At 37.7% G+C, this 24,453-nt stretch overlaps 3 protein-coding genes, 1 long non-coding RNA gene and 1 pseudogene across 13 annotated transcripts; 2 read left to right on the forward strand and 3 right to left on the reverse strand.

Moving 5' to 3' along the window:
• Positions 1–1,145: 1,145 nt before the first annotated feature.
• On the forward strand, positions 1,146–4,269 carry LOC103325448 (Tetratricopeptide repeat (TPR)-like superfamily protein). Its single transcript, XM_008227610.3, is given in 9 exon segments — positions 1,146–1,197; positions 1,200–1,248; positions 1,364–1,554; positions 1,647–1,879; positions 2,027–2,276; positions 2,583–2,728; positions 2,902–3,107; positions 3,261–3,385; positions 3,610–4,269. Coding segments are annotated over 9 exon segments (1,821 nt in total). The 5' UTR covers positions 1,146–1,160; the 3' UTR covers positions 4,194–4,269.
• A 1,496-nt stretch (positions 4,270–5,765) lies between these two features.
• LOC103325447 (Single hybrid motif superfamily protein) lies at positions 5,766–8,741 on the forward strand. Its single transcript, XM_008227608.3, has 3 exons — positions 5,766–5,926; positions 6,829–7,088; positions 8,242–8,741. The coding sequence occupies exons 1-3, from the start codon at positions 5,848–5,850 to the stop codon at positions 8,365–8,367; spliced, it is 465 nt and encodes a 154-aa protein (XP_008225830.1). The 5' UTR covers positions 5,766–5,847; the 3' UTR covers positions 8,368–8,741.
• Positions 8,742–9,206: 465 nt separating this feature from the next.
• On the reverse strand, positions 9,207–9,926 carry LOC148918601 (F-box/kelch-repeat protein At3g18720-like; annotated as a pseudogene).
• Positions 9,927–12,818: 2,892 nt separating this feature from the next.
• LOC148918602 (uncharacterized) lies at positions 12,819–17,000 on the reverse strand. 7 transcript variants are annotated; one of them, XR_016125533.1, is made up of 7 exons: positions 16,885–17,000; positions 16,710–16,778; positions 15,496–15,616; positions 15,024–15,183; positions 14,650–14,746; positions 13,579–13,773; positions 12,819–13,440 (listed from the first exon to the last, which is right to left on the reverse strand). XR_016125533.1 is itself a non-coding variant. In XM_089049153.1 (6 exons), exons 1-4 carry the CDS (start codon positions 16,906–16,908, stop codon positions 15,080–15,082), a joined length of 318 nt encoding a protein of 105 aa, XP_088905279.1. In that variant the 5' UTR covers positions 16,909–17,000; the 3' UTR covers positions 12,819–13,440; positions 13,579–14,746; positions 15,024–15,079. The 7 variants fall into 7 exon arrangements, 2 of the variants coding, with proteins under 2 accessions (XP_088905279.1, XP_088905278.1); XR_016125531.1 differs by having other exon boundaries at positions 13,579–14,351; XR_016125532.1 differs by having other exon boundaries at positions 12,819–13,278; positions 13,579–14,746.
• Positions 17,001–17,482: 482 nt separating this feature from the next.
• LOC148918603 (uncharacterized) lies at positions 17,483–24,051 on the reverse strand. Of its 4 annotated transcripts, none has more exons than XR_016125542.1 (6): positions 23,661–24,051; positions 23,486–23,554; positions 22,257–22,371; positions 21,796–21,951; positions 21,429–21,513; positions 17,483–17,975 (listed from the first exon to the last, which is right to left on the reverse strand). It is a non-coding gene; the product is annotated as an uncharacterized LOC148918603 (long non-coding RNA). The 4 variants fall into 4 exon arrangements; XR_016125543.1 differs by having other exon boundaries at positions 17,484–17,975; positions 23,486–23,535; XR_016125544.1 differs by lacking the exon at positions 22,257–22,371 and having other exon boundaries at positions 17,486–17,975.
• Positions 24,052–24,453: the final 402 nt, after the last annotated feature.

A 24,453-nucleotide genomic window follows, 5' to 3' on the forward strand; every position in this document is an offset into this window, starting at 1 on the left:
CATTAGATGAATGTAATGTAGGCTTCATCAGTTCATTGACATTACCAATAGCTGATAGTTGGGAATGAACTACTTAAAAATGGCCTTTATTATGGCAATCATGTGCTAAACAAAACCCTTGAAAGAAGTACGTTGGAAAATATATCAATCATTTTATTGCTGTTGGGAATTAGAAGGTTGGCTCTGGCTGGACCTTAAGGAGGACTCAGAAATTATGTCACTGGCTACAATGTTTGCTATCTCTTCTGTTTCCTATTCCACCTCAAACAGAAAATCTACTGCTAGCAAGAGACTTGAAAGTTACTGAGCATAAAGATTCAAAGAGCTCAAGCGGAAAGTTATAGGGTCAATCAAAGGTTGAAAGTTACAGAGCATCAAGATTGAAAGAGGATGAAAGTCAAATAAATAAATAAAAACCTAGTAAACAATAACCCATCATGTAAGTGAGTGCCATTATAATTTACTCTAATCCCCATTCCTGGCTATATTGCTTGAACCCTTTTCAATCTCATTTCATTAAAAGTCACAAGGCTGGGTGGATGTGGATAAAAGAGTTTCTTCCAGCCTCCAGGGCTCTCTATTTGTGATCTTCCACAGTATCCTTCTTTTCATATCATATTTAAGAAGTCTCGTCCCCCCCAATGCAACATAAGTAGACCTAATTCAGCTCTGACAGGCTGAATTTTATCCTTCAAACTTGGATTGTCCTTCAAAAATTTCAAGGGAACTCTGATCAAGTTTTTACTCCATTTGCACTCCTTGAAGTCTTCCAACACCAATACATTAAGGACTTCCCCTGTTATATCACCAACAGCCAGACGTTGGTACCAGCGGAAAACAAAAACCTTTTTTCAATTCTCCAAACACTCCCTGGGGCCAACGTCTGGCTGTTGGTGATGTAACAGTGGAAGTTTTTGTTGTATGTAAAGTGTTTTGCGATAGGGTAAAATTTTCATTGAATCTCTTTGAATAACATTGGTATTTATAAGGATCCAATTCCTTTCCTAAATTAACGTTTTATGATTATTATTTGCAATAGGGTAAAATTTTCAGTGAATCTGGGTGGGTAAATAAGAATGAAAAGACAAAGAAAATGTGTTGTCCATATAAAAGGTGTGAGATATTTTGAAATTTATCTGTTTTGTCCTCACCCGTCCTGCATGTTATCAACACTATCTTCTTTCTTGCGAACTGAAAGCTCACAAAAATACCAAACTGGAAGCTCCTCCTCCACCTCCAACCATTCATGTAAGCTTCTTCTCTCTTCATTCACTGTCTGACTGTATCTTACATTTTTCAGTTTAGTTTGTGCATCAATTACCATCCTTTTCTCTAATGGAAATTTCATTTGGTAACTAAATAGGTTGATTGTTGAATGTGCAATCAGTTATATTTTCATTGGGCCAAGAATCTGTAGTAAGAGTAATTTCAGATGGAAAACCAAGAGTTCCAATGGTGGTGGAGCTGTCGAGAAGGGCAAGCGTGACGGCCTGTATATTGACAAACGTGGAAAATTCAGAAGCTTCAACAACAAGAAAATGTCTAGGAAACGCTGTAATCAGAACATTGTACTCATTTTGTTGTCTTAGCTATGATGTTATTGCATACACACACGTTCAAAAATGCAGACCATCTTCTTTGTCTAGGTGGTTCTCTAAGGGGGCGAGGATGGAAATATGGATCCGGGTTTGTTGATGGAGTTTTCCCAGTGATGAGCCCCACTGGTCAGCAGATTCTGGACCTTGTACAGAAGGAAGTTGATAAAAGCAGTATTTGGGAAATTCTTGATACACTTCCAGCCTCTCATACCATATGGGACGATATCATTAATGTCGCTGTTCAACTTCGTCTCAATAAACAGTGGGGCTCCATTATCTTGGTGAGAAACTAGTATTCCCCATCATGTTGAATTTGATTACTATCTAACATTGCACTTTGCAATTTGTCATATTTAGAATGATCAAAAGTTTGTGATATTTTGATAAACTTGATATTTCTGAGTGTAATGTTGTAATCATCTGTCCAGATATGTGAGTGGATATTGTACAAGAGCTCCTTCAAGCCAGATGTCATCTGCTACAATTTGCTGCTAGATGCTTATGGGCAGAAATCGCAACATAAAGCGGCAGAATCAACATATTTAGAACTTCTTGAAGCTCGATGCATCCCCACTGAAGACACTTATGCCCTTCTTCTGAAGGCCTACTGCAAGTCTGGATTGCTAGATAAGGCTGAAGCCGTCTTTGGTGAAATGAGAAAGTATGGTCTTCCTCCAAGTATGTGTCAGTTCCAATTTCTAGCTGCTTATATGAAAGGAAAAAGTTAATCTAAGGAGCTTGAAAAATCAAATAATGAATATTGTGGATCATTATCATCGTAATCATGTATATAAACGTTCTTTTAGCTTCTAATAACTGCTTCTGCCGTGAAATACTTTTCAATGTTGCTTGGTAAATCTTGTTTGAATCTCAAAATTCAAAAACCTTGGCCCCAGCTTGTTAGTTTATCAGATATGACTGATTGCATTTCCTTCAAACTAAGTACAATGTGAATTCATGCAGAAAGATCCTAATTTTACTCAGGTGCAATCGTGTTCGATGCTTATATTAATGGGTTAATAAAAGGAGGAAACCCTCAAAAAGCACTAGAGATCTTTCAGAGGATGAAAAGAGATCAATGCCAACCATCTACTGATACATATACGACGTTAATCAATTTATATGGAAAGGTGAGCCATATTGCTTTTTAGTACTTTCTGCAAGCTTGAAGTCCTCTGCTTTTCTAATGATCGTCTACTGATATAGTTCACTGCTTCAGATTACTAACAAGCAAATGTTCTATTTCTTGCTTGCTTATTAAACAATACAACAAAATGTTCCTCAAAATTTAAGATCTGTGCAGGAAAGAAAATCCTACATGGCTTTAAAGCTGTTTCTCGAAATGAGAGGTCAGAAATGTAAACCCAACATATGCACGTATACTGCTTTGGTAAATGCATTTGCTAGGGAAGGACTTTGTGAGAAAGCAGAAGAAATATTTGAGCAGATGCAAGAAGCAGGACACGAGCCTGACGTTTATGCTTATAATGCACTTATGGAAGCTTACAGGTTAATATCTACTGAATTTGGTGGTTTAATGTTCCACGAATATGCAATCATTTCAGAATATATTACTACACCTCCTTGATAAGCAACTTCAAACAATATGTCCAAGCTGTTTCAATATACACCCAAACTTCTTTATGATTTTTCTCCCTACAGTCGTGCAGGTTTTCCTTATGGGGCTGCGGAAATTTTCTCTCTCATGCAGCACATGGGATGTGAACCCGATAGAGCTTCATATAATATCATGGTAGATGCATATGGGAGAGCTGGTCTTCATGAAGGTAAATATTAACATTCAGACTTCAAGGCACCTTTGTGATTGCAAATGAAACTATTATGGATAAGTCTGTTCTGTTCAGTGCTATTATGTTCTTATGATAGAAATAACTTTATCATCATTGTCTTCTATTATATTTCTCGTTCCATGCATAATTCTATAACCATTGCAGCATTCTAAATTCTAACCATCTTCATTTATATTAACTGTTCTATGTATGCATTTCAGATGCAGAAGTTGCATTTGAAGAGATGAAGCGATTAGGAATAACCCCAACAGTGAAATCCCATATGCTGCTTTTATCTGCCTACTCCAAAGCTGGCAATGTAACAAAATGTGAGGACATTGTGAACCAGATGCAAAAGTCTGGACTGGAGCTAGACACCTTTGTCATTAACAGTATGTTAAACCTGTATGGCCGGTTAGGTCAGTTAGAAAAGATGGAGGAAGTTTTGACTGCAATGGAAAAAGGACCATATGCAGCTGATATCAGTACATACAACATCTTGATTAACATATATGGACGGGCAGGGTTTTTCGAGAAGATGGAAGAGCTCTTTCAATCACTTCCAACCAAAAACTTAAAACCTGATGTTGTGACTTGGACTTCTCGTCTTGGAGCATACTCTAGAAAGAAACTATACAAAAGATGCTTGGAAATTTTTGAAGAAATGATCGATGCTGGTTGCTACCCAGATGGTGGAACTGCCAAAGTACTTCTTGGAGCATGTTCAAGTGAAGATCAAACCGAGCAGGTTAGTACTGTTATTAGAACAATGCACAAGGATATCGGGACTGTTTTACCTATCTGATGGATGGAATTTATTAATTTTGACCATAAAGATAGATATTCTATATATATGCAGCAAACAAGTTCCCTCACTTGAATTTATTCAGGACAAATATTCTGGATTACATTATGGTCATCCTTGTATAGTTATATTAAATTGCAAGAAGTTTGTCATCTTTTTCATATTAGGAGTTGAAAGGCCGTCTTGCATTATGCCCTTGATTTGCAAGTTGCTAAGTTCTAACAGAGGAGGATCCAAATAACTTGTAGTGAAATGATCCAGATTTGCAAGTGAACCCCTCCTTAGGTTTTCTTTCTTTCTCACAAACATCACAAACTGATTCTTCTGATGCCTCATCCTCTACAAATTATACAGAAGGGAATGGGGATGCAAGTGACTTAAGTGTTTTACCTTCTGTGGTAGGTGAAGGTATTTTAATCCTTTGTTTCAAATGAAAAGGTAGGACTGCTTGTGCTGATAACAAAGCACAATGGATGTGAAGGTCAAAAACTAGGCATATACTACAATGAAACAAAAAGCATCACCACATGCATTTTGAATACAGAGGCCACTGAAGTAGGTTCAGAAAAGTCAGAAGGTGTTTTAGGTGAAGGGGATGCCCTATCTCTGTATAGGTAACCCCAGCACACAACTTGTGAAAGAAAAACACTACAATGGTTGCAGCTGTAGACAACAGGATCCGATAACGGATGCTCATAACATCCATCTCTTCATCAGGATCATCACAAAGCATTATTCATTAAGGGATGCTCAAGCTTCATATCTCTACATTACTAAAGGTAGCTCCATGTTTGCAACCACTGGAGGATGAGCACTTTATGATTGTCTATGAAATGTTTGCCTGAGCTTTTACACGCCAACAAGTAAAATTAGATAAGAAGGTACACGAAATAATGTTATGTTATTAGATTGTCAATTCCCTTAACCAACTTGGAAGTCGATTCGGTCAGGACAACAATGATGCAGTCACTGATCATTGTTTTCTTCGACTGAAGCCATCTTCTAACAGCAGAAAGACATTTTGAGTTCACCTGAGAGTATGTAACAAATTTGAACTGCATTTGAAGATAAAACAAGGAATTGATAAATCATTCGACAAAAGAAAATTTCACAGAATGAAGTGGTGAGTGGTAGTCTTACAGATGTTTTAGACTAATCAGTACAAGGAATCGTTCTTAATCCCAATGAAGTAACAAAAAAGTGCAACATTGGAGAGGAAGGAAAAGCAAAAAAAAATCACTAGTGGCATAAAATGAAAATAGATTTATAAATTATGTCCACTTGTGTCATATAGACCATGGTTTTATGGAAGTCCCATTAACATGTGCCGTGTCCTTTAAATAATAAGTCGACAATATCTCTCTGCCACAGTGACACTCACCAACTTCGGCCTTATTGGGTTTGTTGACAAATTGACACACCAACTCGTATCTTCATATCAAACTTTTTCTTTTTCTTTTTTAAATTTCTAGAAATTTTCTCAAAATATTCGCTCAATATTTTCCATTTATTTCCAATTAGACTAATTAATTATAGGGAAAGTGGAAACAAATAGAAAACCACACCCACCAACCCCACTATATAAAAGAGAAGAGAACGAGTGTAGTTTATATATAAAGAGAGGAACAGAGTGGTAGTGCTGTTGGATTCACAAATGGCTTCAAGGTTGCTGTGGGCTTCAAGGGCTGCTTCCTACCTCAGAATCCAAGTGACCCACAGAGGGTTTGCTTCTGGTAAGCTAATACAAACCTACCGCTTCCCTAATTTCCTGGATCACTTTTCTTTTATTGATTTGCTTTATGTGTTCCCCAATGATCCTCTGCAAAGATGAATACTTTTGAACGTGGTCTGTTAGTAATTTTTATATTCAATGCTTAGATTGATAAGAAGCTGATTTTTCTGACATTGGTTTTGGTATTGGTGAAGATGTGGATCTCATTTCCGGGTTTGTTAAAATGATTGATCTATTACTTTTGCAACTAAAGATCTGATTTTTCCTGACGGGTTGTGCGTCTTTTTGCCAAATGGTTTGATATGATGTGGTTGTGGATTTAAACTTCCAGAGATTAATGGGTTTTTTTGCATCTTTTGCAAAATTTGATGTCAGTGAGGTATAATAATCAGTGCATTATGATCGCATAGTTATTGCTCTTTGGCTAGAATTTAGTTTCAGCTGTGAGTGACTGTCATTAGTTTTTGACAGATGCATGTTCAAGGCTTTCATTTTCATTTGTTCTAGTTACAAGGTCGCCTGTAGATAAATATTTCTGTGCATTGTGAATGAAAAAAATTGGGGTCTGTCTCTTCTTTTGCAATTAAAAAAAGTTCAGAGTGGGTGTCATGAACATGATGTCTCGATATGGACTTATAATTGTTTAACCAAGCCAAATAATATCTAAGATGGTATAACTTTGGGATTATTATTTACTCAGTGTATTGTAAAGTGTTTTGGCCAGTAATATTATCTGATGAGATATGAACCTAATTTGAAATATTGTTCTGTTCGCAAACTCAGAAGGAAGTTGTTATTATTGTATTGATAGATGGTATTATATTATCAGAACTGGTGAATTTTTATTTTGTTACATTCATAGCTTCCTGGTGGTTCATCTTTTACATTTCCATTTACTTGCAGTTGTGAAGGATCTTAAGTATGCCGATTCTCATGAGTGGGTTAAAGTCGATGGAAACTCTGCAACTGTTGGAATAACTGATCATGCTCAAGATCATTTAGGTGATGTTGTTTATGTTGAGTTGCCTGAAGTGGGGGCTGCAGTGAAGCAGGGTGAAGGTTTTGGAGCGGTTGAAAGTGTCAAGGCAACAAGTGATGTTTACTCTCCTGTGTCAGGAAAAGTCATTGAAGTCAATGAAGAGCTTGGCAACTCCCCTGGTTTGGTAGGTACCCTTGGCTTATGTTAATTTAGGATTGTTATGATACTTGCATAAAGACAGGCCGGCTGGGTGTGTTTCTGCGCTTTTTGCCTGCTCTTGTCGTTGGTATCCTTATATCTGAATTACAAAGACAATTTGCTATTTGTCTTTGTTTAACTAAGACTTACTTTATATCAGGCCAAACAAAGTAGAAAAAAATTGAGAATGGTTATTGTTGATGTCATGAGTTGTTTAAAGTTGAAATAATTTTTCAATTATGTAGTCAAAGACATCCTGAATTTAGTTTTGTATTAAATATGTAGTGGCTTAACGTCCTGTTCATTATTTTTAGTAAGATCCTAAGAATAAGTGCTACAATTTATAAGTTGTCTAGAGTTATGTGCTTAACAGTGAGGCAGTGTTTCCTTCAGTTACAAGATGATACCATTACCAACTCAAAATTTTCTAAAGAATTATGGGAAGGTTTTATGTGTGGTAGACTTCCATGTGGCATTTTCTCTTAGACTTGGTTATAGCTGCATACAGATGGAACCTTTATCTCTCTCTCTCTGTTCAAGTCAGTAATTCCCATCTCATAATTAGTCATAACTTTTTTGGTATTAGCGGGGTTAGCTGATAAATACTTGTGTGACTGAATTTGAATAGTGTGGAGAACGTATAGTTTTTGTAATTTAAGAGTTGTGGAGATGGTAGCATAAGTGAAACATAATTAAGAACTAACATTTTAGTTATTGTTGATGCCCCATTTTTTGATGAAAAGACAATTTGGTAATCTATTGAAAGACTAAACAAAGGTATCTTGTTTATGGTTAAACACTCATCTCTTCTTTTAATGGTTAAAATGTCATTAAATTATTATGTCAGTTTTAAGCTCAACCACCCCCAATATTTTTGACACAATCAATGTTTGGATAAACTATTAGGTTGGCTTAAATTGAAGTTTGTGGTCCTTTGTGAAATTTGTAATTATCTCTTCAAGCGTTATCCCAAGCCATCAAAAGTCTTTCAGCTTTTGGAATTCCTTTCAACTGCTGAAGTTTTGCATAATTTGTTGGATTATGCATCCTCTATGAACATCAATTCATTAGACACATCAAATATTCCACACCCCCTTATGTTTTCCCTGTACCATGTTTGATCCATTTTTCTGAACTAGGTCAACTCAAGCCCATATGAGGATGGATGGATAATTAAAGTCGAGATAAGTGATAGCGGTGAAGTGAAAAAGTTGATGGACTCAGAAAAGTACACCAAGTTTTGTGAAGAAGAAGATGCACATTGATTGATCCAGGCCAATGGCAGCAGGCACTCCTCACAAAATGGGTTGCTTGTGCATAGAATGTAACAGGGGTAGTCAAAAGTGCAAATTCAGCTTTCCACATTTATTCTGTCTCTTACACCGGGTTTCTTCCGCATGAGGAATCAATTTATTGGGATTGTTGTTTCTATCTGGATAATGAATGATCAGTTTTGTCGTTCTCCTGTTTGGTCTGCCCTTTGATGTTGTGGTAGATGTGGGATTTGTTAAATGTTCATTGCTGAGAATGAGATGAAGTGCTACAAGTTGAAGTAGGAATAATATGAAACATATTTTCTTGAAAGTCAATTGTAATGGGAATGCATATTTTTTTATAAATTTGAATCACATTTTCTGTAGCAGTTGTGTTTAACGTCTGATGCCTCAGCTTCGAGGCTTTAACACCACGGTTGGCAAAATCCAGACTGATGATGGCATCCTCTTGGTTGAACGACTGGAGGATAAATAATGGGTTTCCATTCTTCTGGGTGCCAAGTTGAAAGCAGCCATGTCAAGAGGCCCTTCAGCTATTCCCCAATATGATGTACTGAAGTATATGCAATTTGGTTGACACCCCAGGAAGTCTAATGCGGACGCACACATGGACTCAACTTCACCCAAAAACAAAGCATCACTGCCAATACTCTCAATCTCCTCAACACATTCTGGTCTATCCCCACAAGCACATAGCAGTTTGAAAACCTTAAAGCTCACGGTCATCCTGAGATGAAAATCATAACCTTCAAACTTCATAATGAGCAATAGCTCTCCACGGGACGATTCGACAGGGTAAGGTCCAAAGTCCAAATAGTGGAGCCTGTTCTACCACTTTGTTTATATAAGGTTCAGTAGTTGCACGCCATAGCTAACTACTAGAAACTGGCCTTTATAATGAATTACATCAGAGAATTGGCTCCTACTATCTGTGGCTACGTGAGTCCAACCATCATCCCCTGACCTTTTTTTTTTCCCTGACTTTTTCTTTTGTTTTTTGGTTGAAACATCCCTTAACTTAAGATGGGCTATTTTTTAGAATGATCATAGATTACCAGAGCTTCATAATCATTTGGAAACAAATAAGGGTCAGCAGACAATACAACCTTCCTAATGTACCTGTCAGGTCTAATAAACAACCGTGGGACTTTCGTGACTTGCGGTAGGCGAATGGCACATCCAGTGAAAGGATTTCAGAGTGTTATTACCGATTTGTCATCCGCATAAGCCAACAAACGATGAGAAGAACCACAACACCTCTTATTGTAAGGCACATGCAACTCAAAGGTGTAAGTCTTACCTTGTGTGACACTATACAAGCCACGCATTTCGTCGTTGTTGTCTTTGCTGGGTACCATCAGCATAGGAAGCTGCCTGTGGCATGATTCAAGGCGTTTCTTCCTGTTATGTAAAGCTATCGATCTCCAATGCTTGCAAACGGCGCTAAACACGATATAGTCCGACACAGGTACCAACTTCTCTAGTATTGAATCCAGAAGGTCGCTTGGAAGGCATGCCCAGCCTGAAGCTAGAGCTGAGGCCTCTTCCATAGTGTGCTACATGTGACTTTTTTAGGCCTGGCGTGGGTTGTAGTTCATGGACAATTTATAAGGAATGGGGGGAGGCTTTTCTTAGGCCATGAGCATTGTTGGATTAATTATCCTCGTTGGTTACAAAGTGGAATATTCCCCCATTCCAGCAAAACCTATGGACTATGTTTTTTCTCTCCTCGTATGGTTCAATATGGTCAAATTCTTGATGAAAAAGAGTTTCAGAATAAGCCGACTTAGAACATAAAATAAATTATTAACAGTAAATTTTAGCAATGCCTCTATAAGTATAAACTTTTATTTTATTTTATCAAGAGTGCCGACTTTGTTTCACTTTGCTCACTGATCTTTCAAAACGTGTCAATGTGCCCCCATCCGTCAGGGCTGTTACAATTTTCTGTTAGTTTTGGTCACATGGGTTAAGGTGACATAGTTTTATGGGAAAAATCCAAATCGATGCTGGCATGAACTTCTGTGAATGACTAAAGCAGTACCAATTTGTTCCAAATTTTCAGTTTTCCAAATTGAAGACTGCCATGTCAAAAGGCCCTTGAGCTTCATCATAAGCAACGCCCTCCCAATCATCAATAAAGAAGTAGATGGAATTAAAGTTAAACTTCTCAAGCATTCACAATTTCAACTTCTCAAGCATTCCAATTCCAAATCCTTTAAAGTTACAAACCAAAAGGAAAATGCAATGCAAAATGAATTAAAGTTACAACCCAAAGGAAAAATCCAATTCAAAGTTAGTTAAAGTTACAAACTAAAAGGAAAATGCAATGCACAAATGTTACAAATTAAAGTTACAAACTCAAGTGTTGGTGGTGGTGAGTGGATTTGAAGGACCCCGTTGTGTTGTTTGAACATCAATGCTATCTACAAAATGCAATTTTAAAAAAATATATATATAGTCGCAGTTTGCGATAACCGCAAGTTTTGAAAACCACATACCATAACCGCAACCGCAAATGTGATTCGGTTTTTCATACTGCAAATGCGGTTCGGTTTCCCGCGATTGTGATTCCATTGCGGTAAATTGTCGGTTGGTTTTTGCGGTTTTTCGATTTTTGAGTCTAAAATGCCACCCCTAATGTTGGGTGTGTTAAGTTGCTTGAAGTGGGCCCAGGCCAGCACGGCACGAGCCCATCACGTTTAAATGTGGACTTAGGCTTTGGACCATGCTGGAATCAATGATTTTACCAAATAGGCCAGCACGGCACGACCCGATAAATTAAATGGCTAGCCTAGCATAACACAAATACCTTAAATGCACAAATTTAAATGAGCCCGGCTCGGCCCGACCTGACCCATTTAACACCTCTAGCAGTTTAAGAGAGAGGATATATAGGCATGGGTAGGATTTTGTCCTATTAGCAATTAATTTGAACTTATATTATTGACAACAAAATTTAAGAAAACTATGGTGCTTGATTAACTAGTTCATTATGTTGTAATGAAATGTTATCTGCTAAGTTAATGTGGAGATTAATTTATCCTTTATATACCCGACCCGTTTGACACCTGTATTGCAAATTAAGAGAGAGGATATATATATATATATATATATATATATATATATGAGAGCTTATTGAGGATCCTCAAATAAGCTTATTTGAGGACACCCCTTGTAGGCCCCACTTCGGATTGTATTTCCCTAATCCAAACCATTTATTTTGTAGATACTCATTCAAAGATCATCTCTACAAAAAATCACTTGAATCCGATATCATTTGACCACTCAATTGAGTTATTGAAATTTTAGTACTTTTTTGAAGCACCGTGTTCATTGATTTTGTAAGACACAATTGGATGTCAAAACGGTTTCCGATTTTTCTAATTTTTTGTAAGGATGATCTATGAATGAAGACCTACAAAATAGATGGTTTGTATCATTGGGAAAAAAATTGTAGGGTACCCTAAAGGGTGTCCCTCAAATAAAATTATTTGAGGGATCCCTCAATAGAAGGGGATTGATATATATATATATATATATATATATATATCTGGGTAGAATTTTGTCCTCTTAGCAATTAATTTGAACTTGTATTATTGACAACAAAATTTAAGAAAACTATGGTACTTCATTAACTAGTTCATTATTATGTAATGAAATGTTATATCTGCTAAGTTAATGTGGGGATGAATTTATCCTTTGGCCTTTGTGTTTGTATATATATATATGGCACTATTTCTCTTAGGGTTTTAATAGTTCTCTCTCCCTCTCCATCCTCCTTAAAAATCAAATCATAGTGGCATGTGACTGCAATATCGTGGTGGTCATAATGATGGGCACACTTTGACTACCTGTGTGCATGATTAAAGTTTGGACTAGAGTTGTCAAATAGAACGGGTCAGGACAGCAAGGCACAAGCTCTGCACGTTTAAATGTGGACTTGGGCTTTGGGTTGTGCTGGAATCAATGGTTTTACTAAATGGGTTAGCATGACAAGGCCCGGTAAATTAAATAGGTCAGCCTAGCACGGCACAAATACCTTAAAGACACAAATTTAAATGGACTTACACCTCTTGCTCCCTCTCCCTCCTTAAAAATCAAATCATAGTGGCATGTGACTGCAATACCGTGGTGGTGATAATGATGGGCATGCTTTGCTTGCTTATGTGCACAATCACGGTTTGGACTAGAGATGTCAAATAAAACAAGACAGCACTGCATGAGCCCGGCACATTTAAATGTGGATTTTGGCTTTGGCCTGTGCTGGAATCAATGGTTTTACTAAATGGATTCCCACGAAATTATAAAATATAAAATAATAAAATAATAAAAAATAGAAGAAAGAAGAAGAAAAAATTGAACTTGATTTACTGTGAAATTGCTATCTTTTCAATATTTGATTTGGATATGTTGAAACTAGCAAATTAATAACTATAAAGTATAAACTAATGGAAGTAGGCCACAAAATTAATAAATATCACAGCAGAGTTAAAACATGAGGAAACATGTTGCTCAGAACAGCATCACACAATGGTCAAAAACGACACAAAACACATGCTCTCTAAAGAATTTGAAAATTCTAGACTGGTTTCTCCTATCACTAACTGAGTAAGTGAGTATGATTGAAGTACTTGTAATTGCATACCCTCTAACACGTGCACATTGCAGTGGCATTTTAGGAGATCCTTCCTCACACAATTTGGGAACTTCATGAGTCTTTGCCCCAAATCTGAAGCACCTGCCTTCTTTTGTTGAAAATGCTTTAAAAGAAGGACCGACTTCGAATTCATTGAGATCCCTTTCACTATAAGAACAAGGTTTTTGAGCTTGAGGCAATGACCCTTCACCACTTAGCATTAGAACTGTAAATGGCATGCTCGGGCTATCTCCTGGGTTATGCTGCACGCATAAAAGACCTACATGCATGAAATAATCTCACAACTTCATGTGGATCACCTAAGCCTCTAAATAGCTTTCAAAGCAAACAGAAGTCTTTACCACAATCCACAGTATCACATAGAGATTCAAAATTGTCTTTAAAGTCGAAATAGCCATTTCGGACTACACATAATAAATATCACACAATGGTTAAAAACGACAAAAAACACATGCTCGCTAAAGAATCTGAAAATTCTAGACTGGTTTCCCCTATCACTAACTGGCTAAGTGCATATGATTGAAGTGACTGTAATTGCATACCTTATAACACGTGCACATTGCAGTGGCATTTTAGGAGATCCTTCCTCACGCAATTTGGAACTTCATGAATATTTGCCTCAAATTTGAAGCACTTGCGTTCATTTGTTGAAAATGCTTTAAAAGAATGACCGACTTCGAGTTCATTGAGATCCCTTTGACTGTAACTGACATGCTCAGCCTATCTCCCGAGTTACGCTGCACACATAAAAGACCTACATGCATGAAATAATCTCACAACTTCATGTGGATCACCTGAGTCCCCTATTGATGTATCAAGAACTTCAATGGACCAGCCTTCTGTGTATAGCATCCATGACTAAAAGAATTTATCAAAAGTTCAAAATCATTGTGCTTACTTAAAAGAAGAAACAAAAAAAAGGCAATGAGTAAATCCTATGTTTCTCTTCCCACTCACTATCTCTAGCATCCACCCACCAAAACTATAGACATCGGATTTTAGCGAGTAGAACCCATCAATTTTGTATTCTGAGGACATGTAACCACTACAAACTAGTCAATCAAGAACTAAGTTCATAAGCAAATCAAGTATACTATATGTATGTATATTGGTTCTTTTGTGATATATGCTTACTATGTTGCAACCACTTTAATGAAAATGTCTTGTTCCTGTTAGTTGGAAAGAGTCAATTTCCCCTCTCTTTCTCTCTGAGTTTCTAATTTTTTTTGTTTGGCTTGGTTCCTGGCATTACATGGTAGTCTTTAACCCACCAATGAATTCTCCAGGCGTGGCTGCATCAAGGATGAAGCCTCCCCTAAAGAAAGAAACATCAATGAAGCTTTTGAGAGCACTTAATTAACTTGATATATGTAAATATGTAAAACAGCAGCCATGACAAAACAGTGCATTCAGAACATCAACATAGGATGCAAAAGCGATCCCACTGGAAGATTTAAGTTGAAAGGAAAAAAAAACCACACATATTCTCAAGCAACATTTTTCTGATCAACTTCTCATACCAAACAATATATGAACTCTAATTCAAATCACAACATGAGTTGTTGAAATCATGATAGAATACACATATGTAACATCTTAAAAGGAGAAGTTACCCAATCCCAAGGAGCATCTCGAGCAGGAAGATTTGAAGGCTTTAGACTGAGACTAGCAAAAATATTCACAAGATCTCTTTCTTCACTATCTGCATGACTATTATGTTCAACAGCACAAGCGTTACCACATAAACGAAGGAAGGTAGGTTCAATAAATGACAAGGCAACAAAATTACCAACCACAGTCACAACTGTGCTACAATTTCAATGTTGCGAAGACATATACTCTTAACTTGTCAGAAAAGAATTGGACACCCAAAAATAACACCTAAATATATTACCAATTTTATTAAACTTAAAAGAAGACTTAAAGTATAACCAATTCTGCAGTTCCAAAATAAATAAAATAATACATTGTAAGTCATATCCCTTGCCTGGACTGGAAATAGGTGATGGGTGCCTCGTTGTTGAACTGTGCGTGGCTCCTTTACTATTTTGGACTCCATCTTCTTATAAGAAGACATCCGTTAATTGCTTCTCCCCAATATATATGCTCATTTCCATAAGCTATGGAAGTCTTTGTTTCTCCTATAACTGAGATAAGAAATCATAAGCATTGCACATATAGCATCCATTTACCATAGGAATAAAATGCTATCTTCACACTTTTAATAACACATTCAAAATATTTTGAACATAAAAAGCTGAGTAGATACAACAAGTCTGTCTCAACACTTTTACTAACCCAATTCTATTGCATGAACTTTACAATAAGAGCAATTTACAATTTTTCTTTTCATAAGAAACACAAATTTAAGTTACAAACTTCCATTAAAAGTTAAAACAAAGAAAGAGGATCGTGATGCAGAAGACACTGTTGATAATAATAGTGAAGATTATTTGTACCATTCCTTATACTCAGTTCTGATGATTTGACTTCAGTAGCAAGCAAAGTTGCATCTACTAGATGGTCACTGGACTGGAACCATATTCCTTGAATTCTACTAACCACGAGGAGCCTTTGGTTCTGACGAAGACATAAGAGCAACCAATTGCACCACTAAGAGTATCAAAAAACAAAAACTTTCACAATCTAGCATGTACTCAATCATCCATATATACAAGCGGAGAATGGAGATGATGTGGCTCATAGAATCAAAGCACATTAGGTAAAATGGAGGGTTTTGTTAAGCATATATGTGATCATCCTATTTTGCTAGAATTGAAAGCTAAGTTTATAGAACATCTGTTAGACCAGCCATGCTATATGGGACTGAATGCTGGACGGTTAGAAAACAGACATGTTCATAGTTCCTGTAGGTACATCTTAGCCAAATGTTACAACCAGCACAGTGATATGCACACCTCTATCTCTGTTTCTCTAACGGCATATTAGCCATTCTTAGACACAAATTGTTAAGAGATCAGATTAAAATATTTGTCATCTTTTGAATCCTTCAAAATTGGAAATGTTTGCTGAATAATCTTTGCTATGCTTCAAAATTGAAGGGTCATTGCCTCAACCTTAAAAGCCTGGTTTTTATAGTGAAAGGGATGTCAATGAACTCGAGGTCTATCCTTCTTCTAAAGCATTTTCAGCTAATGAAGTCACAGTCCTTTTACACTAATGGAGACTCGATAAACGATATTTCATGTTGGTATGATAACCTGGTGCTTTTGAAGTCAGTTTGAAAATTGGTATGTTAATCTGGTGCTTTTGAAGTCAGTTTGAAAAGTTCAATATAATTAAGAGATTCCCAACCCATGCGTTAGCAAATGTACCCTCTAATATTTTTTATTTGTTTTCTTTGGAGTTGAGGTGGAGTTCACATAACAGAAACACAGATGTTGATACAAGAACAAATATAAAAGCTTAAATGAATTAGATTTTCACTGGAGGTGGTGTAATATATCCTTTTTTTTTTCTGTTCTTTGGTGGGTTTGTTTTGGGTTCCTATGCAACAGGAGGAGGAGACAAATCTTTCTTAACAGAAATGAAATATCCAAAGAATGAAAAGCGGTCCAACCAAGAAGAAACTAGCAAATATTAGTGAATCAGCAAAACTTATGAATTTAGCAAATAGAGAACCTGAAGCCAGTTTCAAGCAGAAAAAACTTACTTGTGTAATATGAAGAGCCTGCTCAAGCCACTGAATTTGAATCCATTGTTCTGTAACAATGTCAGCCATCTGAAAGCAAAGAGAAAGAAGCCAATGGCAAAATGAACACCGCACTAACAACATCACACATTCATAGCCATAGACCAAAGATGGATTGAGTACATCAGTGAATGACCTTGTGAGCCTGAGAGGCAACCATTTCGAGTCTATCCTCGACATCTTGTGCTTTAGACTCTAAAAAATCGGCCTAGGCGGGCGCTAGGGTGCTAGGAGGCGGGTAGGAGGGCGCTAGGCGGCTAGGCGGGCGCTAGGCGGCTAGGCGGGCGCTAGGCGGCTGGGCGGGCCTCCTAGGCGGGTTGGGTCTTTTTTTGGTGCCGAACCCGGAGGACAAAGCAGCCAAAACCGAAGAAACCAAATCGAAGCTTGAGTTGATAGAGAAGCGAAACTTCGACTGCAACCTCCGTCCTCTGCGGCTAGGCGGGCGCAAGGCGGCTGGGAGGCCCTCCTAGGCGGATTGGGTCTTTTTTCGGTGCCGAACCCGGAGGACGAAGCAGCCGAAACCGAAGAAAACAAATCAAAGCTTGAGTTGATAGAGAAGCGAAACTTCGACTGCAACCACCGTCCTCTGCGAGTGCAAACTTCGTGTTCGTTTTGTATATATTTAAAAAGTATAGCCGAACGGCTATAACTTTAAAATATTCAAATATATTAACATTTCAAGCGTATAGCCGAATGGCTATACTTTTAAAATATTCGAATGTATTTACAAAGTATAGCCGACCGGCTATACGTTAAAATATTCTAATATATTTGGCGAGTATAGCCGTTCGGCTATACTCTTTAAATATACAATTTTGTAATATCATTTTAAGGTTTGGGGCTGAAATACCCCTTTAGTCCATTGGACTAGAGCTATTTCTTCAAAAAAAAAATTGGTGAAGAAACGAGGCTAACGCCCAACGAAGAAATTAAACAATGGCTCGATGCCTACAGACTTCAAGTAAATCTTCACTAAAAAATGACCTAATACTGTCAGGAGGGTCATGGAAGGTTGAGAAGCCCAACTCAAGACATGAACCCAATTCAACTAGTTTATCCGCTACCAAGTTGAACTCCCGATACACATGATGAATAGAACAAGCCCAGTTTTTGTTTATATAGTATTGGCATCCCCACAACATAGCAGCAAGAGGCTGAGTCAGACTCAAGCACAACTGCACTCCAATGAATTCTCCAGGTGTGGCTGCATCAAGGATGAAGCCTCCCCTAAAGAAAGAAACATCAATGAAGCTTTTGAGAGCACTTAATTAACTTGATATATGTAAATATGTAAAACAGCAGCCATGACAAAACAGTGCATTCAGAACATGAACATAGGATGCAAAGGCGATCCCCACACATATTCTCAAGCAACATTTTTCTGATCAACTTCTAATACCAAACAATATATACACTAATGGAGACTCGATAAACGATATTTCATGTTGGTATGATAACCTGGTGCTTTTGAAGTCAGTTTGAAAATTGGTATGTTAATCTGGTGCTTTTGAAGTCAGTTTGAAAAGTTCAATATAATTAAGAGATTCCCAACCCATGCGTTAGCAAATGTACCCTCTAATATTTTTTATTTGTTTTCTTTGGAGTTGAGGTGGAATTCACATAACAGAAACACAGATGTTGATACAAGAACAAATATAAAAGCTTAAATGAATTAGATTTTTCACTTGAGCTGGTGTAATATTTCTTCTTTTTTTTCTGTTCTTTGGTGGGTTGGTTTTGGGTTCCTATGCAACAGGAGGAGGAGACAAATCTTTCTTCTTCTTTTTTTCTCTCAGCAAACAAGAGGGCATGATCAATTGTCAAAATCTATAACAGAAATGCAATATCCAAAGAATGAAAAGCAGTCCAACCAAGAAGAAACTACAAATATTAGTGAATCAGCAAAACTTATGAATTTAGCAAATAAAGAACCTGAAGCCAGTTTCAAGCAGAAAAAACATACTTGTGTAATATGAAGAGCCTGCTCAAGCCGCTGAATTTGAATCCATTGTTCTGTAACAATGTCAGCCATCTGAAAGCAAAGAGAAAGAAGCCAATGGCAAAATGAACACCACACTAACATCACACACTCATAGCCATAGACCAAAGATGGATTGAGTACATCAGTGCATGACCTTTTGAGCCTGAGAGGCAACCATTTCGAGTCTATCCTTGGCATCTTGGGCTTTAGACTCTAAAACATGAAGATCGAAGTTGTACTTTCTTGATGCAGCCCACAGAAGCCGTACCTAAAAAGCATTGCAAAGCCCATTTCTCAAATCCAACAAACCCTTTCTGCTACTTTTTCATTGAATTGAAAATTGCAAAAATTAAATTGAAAAAGATGTGACCCTCTTCTTCTAGAGCATGAAGCCTCTCATCAGTAGCCAATGAGTCTCTCTGTGACATACAAATGCAACCAAATATTTTATATTTGCTTTCAATTTAGCATATACTTGAAAGCTGAAGATTTTAAGCTGAAACGGGAAACAAACCTTAAGAGTGAACAAAACATACTGCAAATGATGGATCTTCTGCAAATGATGTATCTGGGTTTAATAGAAGTACGGAACTTACTCAAGGAATGTGAGATGTTGTGCACGAAGAACTGCTCCTGCACGGCTTTTGCAAACTTGGATACCAGGGATGGAGGAAGTGGGTGCCTGCTGTGGCTTAGTGAGCTGATTGAGTACATCAGTGCATGACCTTTTGAGCCTGAGAGGCAACCGTTTCGAGTCTATCCTCGGCATCTTGTGCTTTAGACTCTAAAAAATGGGCCTAGGCGGGGCGGCTGGGCGGCTAGGCGGGTTCTAGGCGGCTAGGCGGCTAGGCGGCTTGGGGGGCCTCCTAGGCGGGTTGGGTCTTTTTCGGTGCTGAACCCGGAGGAAGAAGCAGCCGAAACCGAAGAAAACAAATCGAAGCTTGAGTTGATAGAGAGGCGAAACTTCGACTGCAACCTCCGTCCTCTGCGGGCGCTAGGCGGCTAGGCGGGCGCTAGGCGGCTGGGCGGGCCTCCTAGGCGGGTTGGGTCTTTTTCAGTGCCGAACCCGGAGGACGAAGCAACCAAAACCGAAGAAAACAAATCGAAGCTTGAGTTGATAGAGAAGCAAAACTTCGACTGCAACCTCCGTCCTCTGCGAGTTCAAGCTTCGTGATCGTTTGGAATATATTTAAATAGGCTATACTTTTAAAATGTTCGAACGTGTTTAGAAAGTATAGCCGACCGGCTATACGTTTAAAATATTCTAATATACGTTTCCTGCTAATCATAAATCAGAGGTCTTAATCTACATATTTTAAAAATATTGAGTAGTTGTATTGTCGAATACTAGCCCATTATAGACTCCCAATCTGTCCCTGAATAGAGTCTAATAAAACATCTGATCTTGACCCAGTCCACTTCATAAAGCTGTTATAAAATAACTAAATGTCCCATGACCAGGAGATTTTATCAGGTCATAATAGCCTTAACTTTTCACCTCATATCAAAATTTGACCAAATTCATAACTGGGAGACTGAAATCAACGTCACATGACCAAATTTGAAAAATCCCCGTAAATTGTATACTAGTCCAAATTCGAAGATATTTATATTCACGGAAAGCTGGGGATGTCTAGTTTCTCAATATCAAAATTTCAGAAGGAGAAGCTATTGTTACCTTCTCGAACCCTCCTCTCTAAACTCCAGCCATTAGTCTGCCTCCAGAAAACCCTTTCTCTCTCTCTCTCTCTCTCTCTCTCTCTCTCTCTCTCTCTCTCTCTCTCTCTCTCTCCTTTTTGGGCTTTTTTTCTCTGTAACCAACTGAGCTAAACCCTAAAGTTCATATCTAAATGTGTCATCTAATGGGCCAGCCCTAATCCTAGCGCTAAAACCCTAGCTGGCCTCATAAAACATATCGGAGAGTGGGCCTGCTCACACACCTACTTACGCTTTCGTAAATTAAAGTATCTTGGACCTAAAAGTTTATAATAAGCTTAAGTAAACTATTACACTCAGCCTTATTCACAGATATATCATAGTATAACATAAAGATCAGGAGAAAATTGACGTAAACAAGTCGGGCCTTACACTCATATTCCAGCAAAACCAATGAAAGATTATGGATTTTCTTCCTTGACTGGTTCGATATGATCAAATTTAACTTAAAAATTGAATAGGTGAGCAGCCCTGGAATTCTTGTCCTTGTTGACCATAAGAACACTATCAATCTATTTGGTAGTCTTCAATGAAAATGTCTTGTTCCGGTTAGTTGGAAAGAGTCAATTTCCCCTCTCATTCTCTCTGAGTTTCTAATTTTTTTTGTTGGCTTGGTTCCTGGCATTACATGGTAGTCTTTAACCCACCAATGAATTCTCCAGGTGTGGCTGCATCAAGGATGAAGCCTCCCCTAAAGAAAGAAACATCAATGAAGCTTTTGAGAGCACCTAATTAACTTGATATATGTAAATATGTAAAACAGCAGCCATGACAAAACAGTGCATTCAGAACATCAACATAGGATGCAAAAGCGATCCCACAGGAAGATTTAAGTTGAAAAAAAAAAAAACCTCACATATTCTCAAGCAACATTTTTCTGATCAACTTCTAATACCAAACAATATATTAACTCTAATTCAAATCACAAAATGAGTTGTTGAAATCATGATAGAATACACATCTTCAAAGGAGAAGTTACCCACTTCCAAGGAGCATCTCGAGCAGGAAGATTCGAAGGCTTCAGACTGAGACTAGCAAAAATATTCACGAGATCTCTTTCTTCACTATCTGCAAGATTATGTTCAACAGCACAAGTGTTACCACATAAAGGAAGGAAGGTAGGTTCAATAAATGACAAGGCAACAAAATTACCAACCACAGTCACAACTGTGCTACAATTTCAATGTTGCGAAGATATAAACTCTTAACTTGTTAGGAAAGAATTGGACACCCAAAAATAACACCTAAATATATTACCAATTTTATTAAACTTAAAAGAAGACTTAAAGTATAACCAATTCTGCAGTTCCAAAATAAATAAAATAATAATTTGTAAGTCATATCCCTTGCCTGGACTGGAAATAGGAGATGGGCGCCTCATTGTTGAACTTTGCGTGGCTCCTTTACTATTTTGGACTCCATCTTCTTACAAGAAGACATCCGTTAATTGCTTCTCCCCAATATGCTCATTTCCAGAAGCTATGGAAGTCTTTGTTTCTCCTATAACTGAGATAAGAAATCATAAGCATTGCACATATGGCATCCATTTACCATAGGAATAAAATGCTATCTTCACACTTTTAATAACACCTCCAAAATATTTTGAACATAAAAAGCTGAGTAGATACAACAAGTCTGTCTCAACACTTTTACTAACCCAATTCTATTGCATGAACTCTACAATAAGGGCAATTTATAATTTTTCTTTTTATAAGAAACACAAATTTAAGTTACATACTTCCATTAAAACAAAGAAAGAGGATCATGATGTAGAAGGCCCTGTTGATAATAATAGTGAAGATTATTTGTACCATTCCTTATACTCAGTTCTGATGATTTGACTTCAGTAGCAGGCAAAGTTGCATCTACTAGATGGACTGGAACCATATTCCTTTGAATTCTGCTAACCACGAGGAGCCTTTGGTTCTGACGAAGACATAAGAGCAACCAATTGCACCACTAAGAGTATATCAAAATGCAAAAACTTTCACTATCTAGCATGTACTCAATCATCCATATATACAAGGGGAGAATGGAGATGATGTGGCACATAGAATCAAAGCACGACAGGTAAAATGGAAGGTTTTGTTAAGCATATATATAGTGTGATCATCCTATTTTGCTAGAATTGAAAGCTAAGTTTATAGAACAGCTGTTAGACCAGCCATGCTATATGGGACTGAATGCTGGACAGTTAGAAAACTGACATATTCATAGTTCCTGTAAGTACATATTAGCCAAATGTTATAACCAGCACAGTGATATGCACACCTCTATCTGTTTCTCTAACAGCATATTAGCCATTGTTATACACAGATTTTTAAGAGATCAGATTAAAATATTTGTCATCTTTTGAATCCTTCAAAATTGGAAATGTTTGCTGAATAATCTTTGCTATGCTTCAAAATTGAAGGGTCATTGCCTCAACCTTAAAAGCCTGGTTTTTATAGTGAAAGGGATGTCAATGAACTCGAGGTCTATCCTTCTTCTAAAGCATTTTCAGCTAATGAAGTCACAGTTTTACACTAATGGAGGCTTGATAAACGATATTTCATGTTGGTATGTTAATCTGGTGCTTTTGAAGTCAGTTTGAAAAGTTCAATATAATTAAGAGATTCCCGACCCATGTGTTAGCAAATGCTCCCTTTAATTTTTTTATTTGTTTTCTTTGGAGTTGAGGTGGAGTTCACACAACAGAGACACAGATGCTGATACAATAACAAATATAAAGGCTTAAATGAATTAGATTTTTCACTGGAGGTGGTGTAATATATCAATTTTTTTCTTCTGTTCTTTGGTGGGTTTGTTCTGGGTTCCTATGCAACAGGAGGAGGAGACAAATCTTTCTTCTTCCTTTTTTTCTCTCTCTCACCAAACAAGAGGGCATGATCAAATGTCAAAATCTATAACAGAACTGCAATATCCAAAGAATGAAAAGCGGTCCAACCAAGAAGAAACTAGCAAATATCAGTGAATCAGCAAAACTTATGAATTTAGCAAATAGAGAACCTGAAGCCAGTTTCAAGCAGAAAAAACTTACTTGTGTAATATGAAGAGCCTGCTCAAGCCGCTGAATTTGAATCCATTGTTCTGTAACAATGTCAGCCATCTGAAAGCAAAGAGAAAGAAGCCAATGGCAAAATGAGCACCACACTAACAACATCACACATTCATAGCCATAGACCAAAGATGGATTGAGTACATCAGTGCATGACCTTGTGAGCCTGAGAGGCAACCGTTTCGAGTCTATCCTCGGCATCTTGTGCTTTAGACTCTAAAAAATGGGCCTAGGCGGGCGCCTAGGAGGCTAGGCGGGCGGTAGGCGGCTGGGCGGGCCTCCTAGGTGGGTTGGGTCTTTTTCGGTGCCGAACCCGGAGGACGAAGCAGCCGAAGCCGAAGAAAACAGATCGAAGCTTGAGTTGATAGAGAAGCGAAACTTCGACTGCGACCTCCGTCCTCTGCGGCTAGGCGGGTGCTAGGCGGCTGGGCGGGCCTCCTAGGCGGGTTGGGTCTTTTTTCAGTGCCGAACCCGGAGGATGAAGCAGCCGAAATCGAAGAAAACAAATCGAAGCTTGAGTTGATAGAGAAGCGAAACTTCGACTGCAACCTCCGTCCTCTGCGAGTGCAAGCTTCGTGTTGGTGTCGAATATATTTAAAGAGTATAGCTGCTCGGCTATACCCTTAAAATATTCGAACGTATTAACATTTCAAGCGTATAGCCGAATGGCTATACTGTTAAAATATTCGAATGTATTTAGAAAGTATAGCCAATATACAATTTTGTAATAGGGAGAGGGATTGAGCCTCAGAAAACACAACATTAAATGGATTTTGCATAGCAACCACTAATTAGTAACAAATAACAAATAAATATTGTTTAATATATATGTATTATGGTAATATTTTATATCAATTATGGTACATTATAATCTTTTACTTTGTAGTTTCCGCCAGTGATAATCAGCACAGGAAACTGGGTGTGACAAGATTTGAGGTGCTGCTTCTTCT

The sequence above is a fragment of the Prunus mume genome, linkage group LG3, assembly GCF_029339155.1.
Source record: "Prunus mume cultivar Tortuosa linkage group LG3, ASM2933915v1, whole genome shotgun sequence".
Classification (NCBI taxonomy): domain Eukaryota; kingdom Viridiplantae; phylum Streptophyta; class Magnoliopsida; order Rosales; family Rosaceae; genus Prunus; species Prunus mume.

Coding starts and splice junctions, on each gene's coding strand:
- LOC148918602 (XM_089049152.1), bottom strand. CDS start 16,908: ATGGTTGCCTCTCAGGCTCACAAG. Junction 16,779..16,884: donor TTGCCTCTCAGGCTCACAAG/GTCATTCACTGA, acceptor CTTTGCTTTCAG/ATGGCTGACATTGTTACAGA. Junction 15,184..15,495: donor AGAACTGAGTATAAGGAATG/GTACAAATAATC, acceptor TTCTTATCTCAG/TTATAGGAGAAACAAAGACT.
- LOC103325447 (XM_008227608.3), top strand. CDS start 5,848: ATGGCTTCAAGGTTGCTGTGGGCTTCAAGGGCTGCTTCCTACCTCAGA. Junction 5,927..6,828: donor CCACAGAGGGTTTGCTTCTG/GTAAGCTAATAC, acceptor ATTTACTTGCAG/TTGTGAAGGATCTTAAGTAT. Junction 7,089..8,241: donor TTGGCAACTCCCCTGGTTTG/GTAGGTACCCTT, acceptor TTTCTGAACTAG/GTCAACTCAAGCCCATATGA.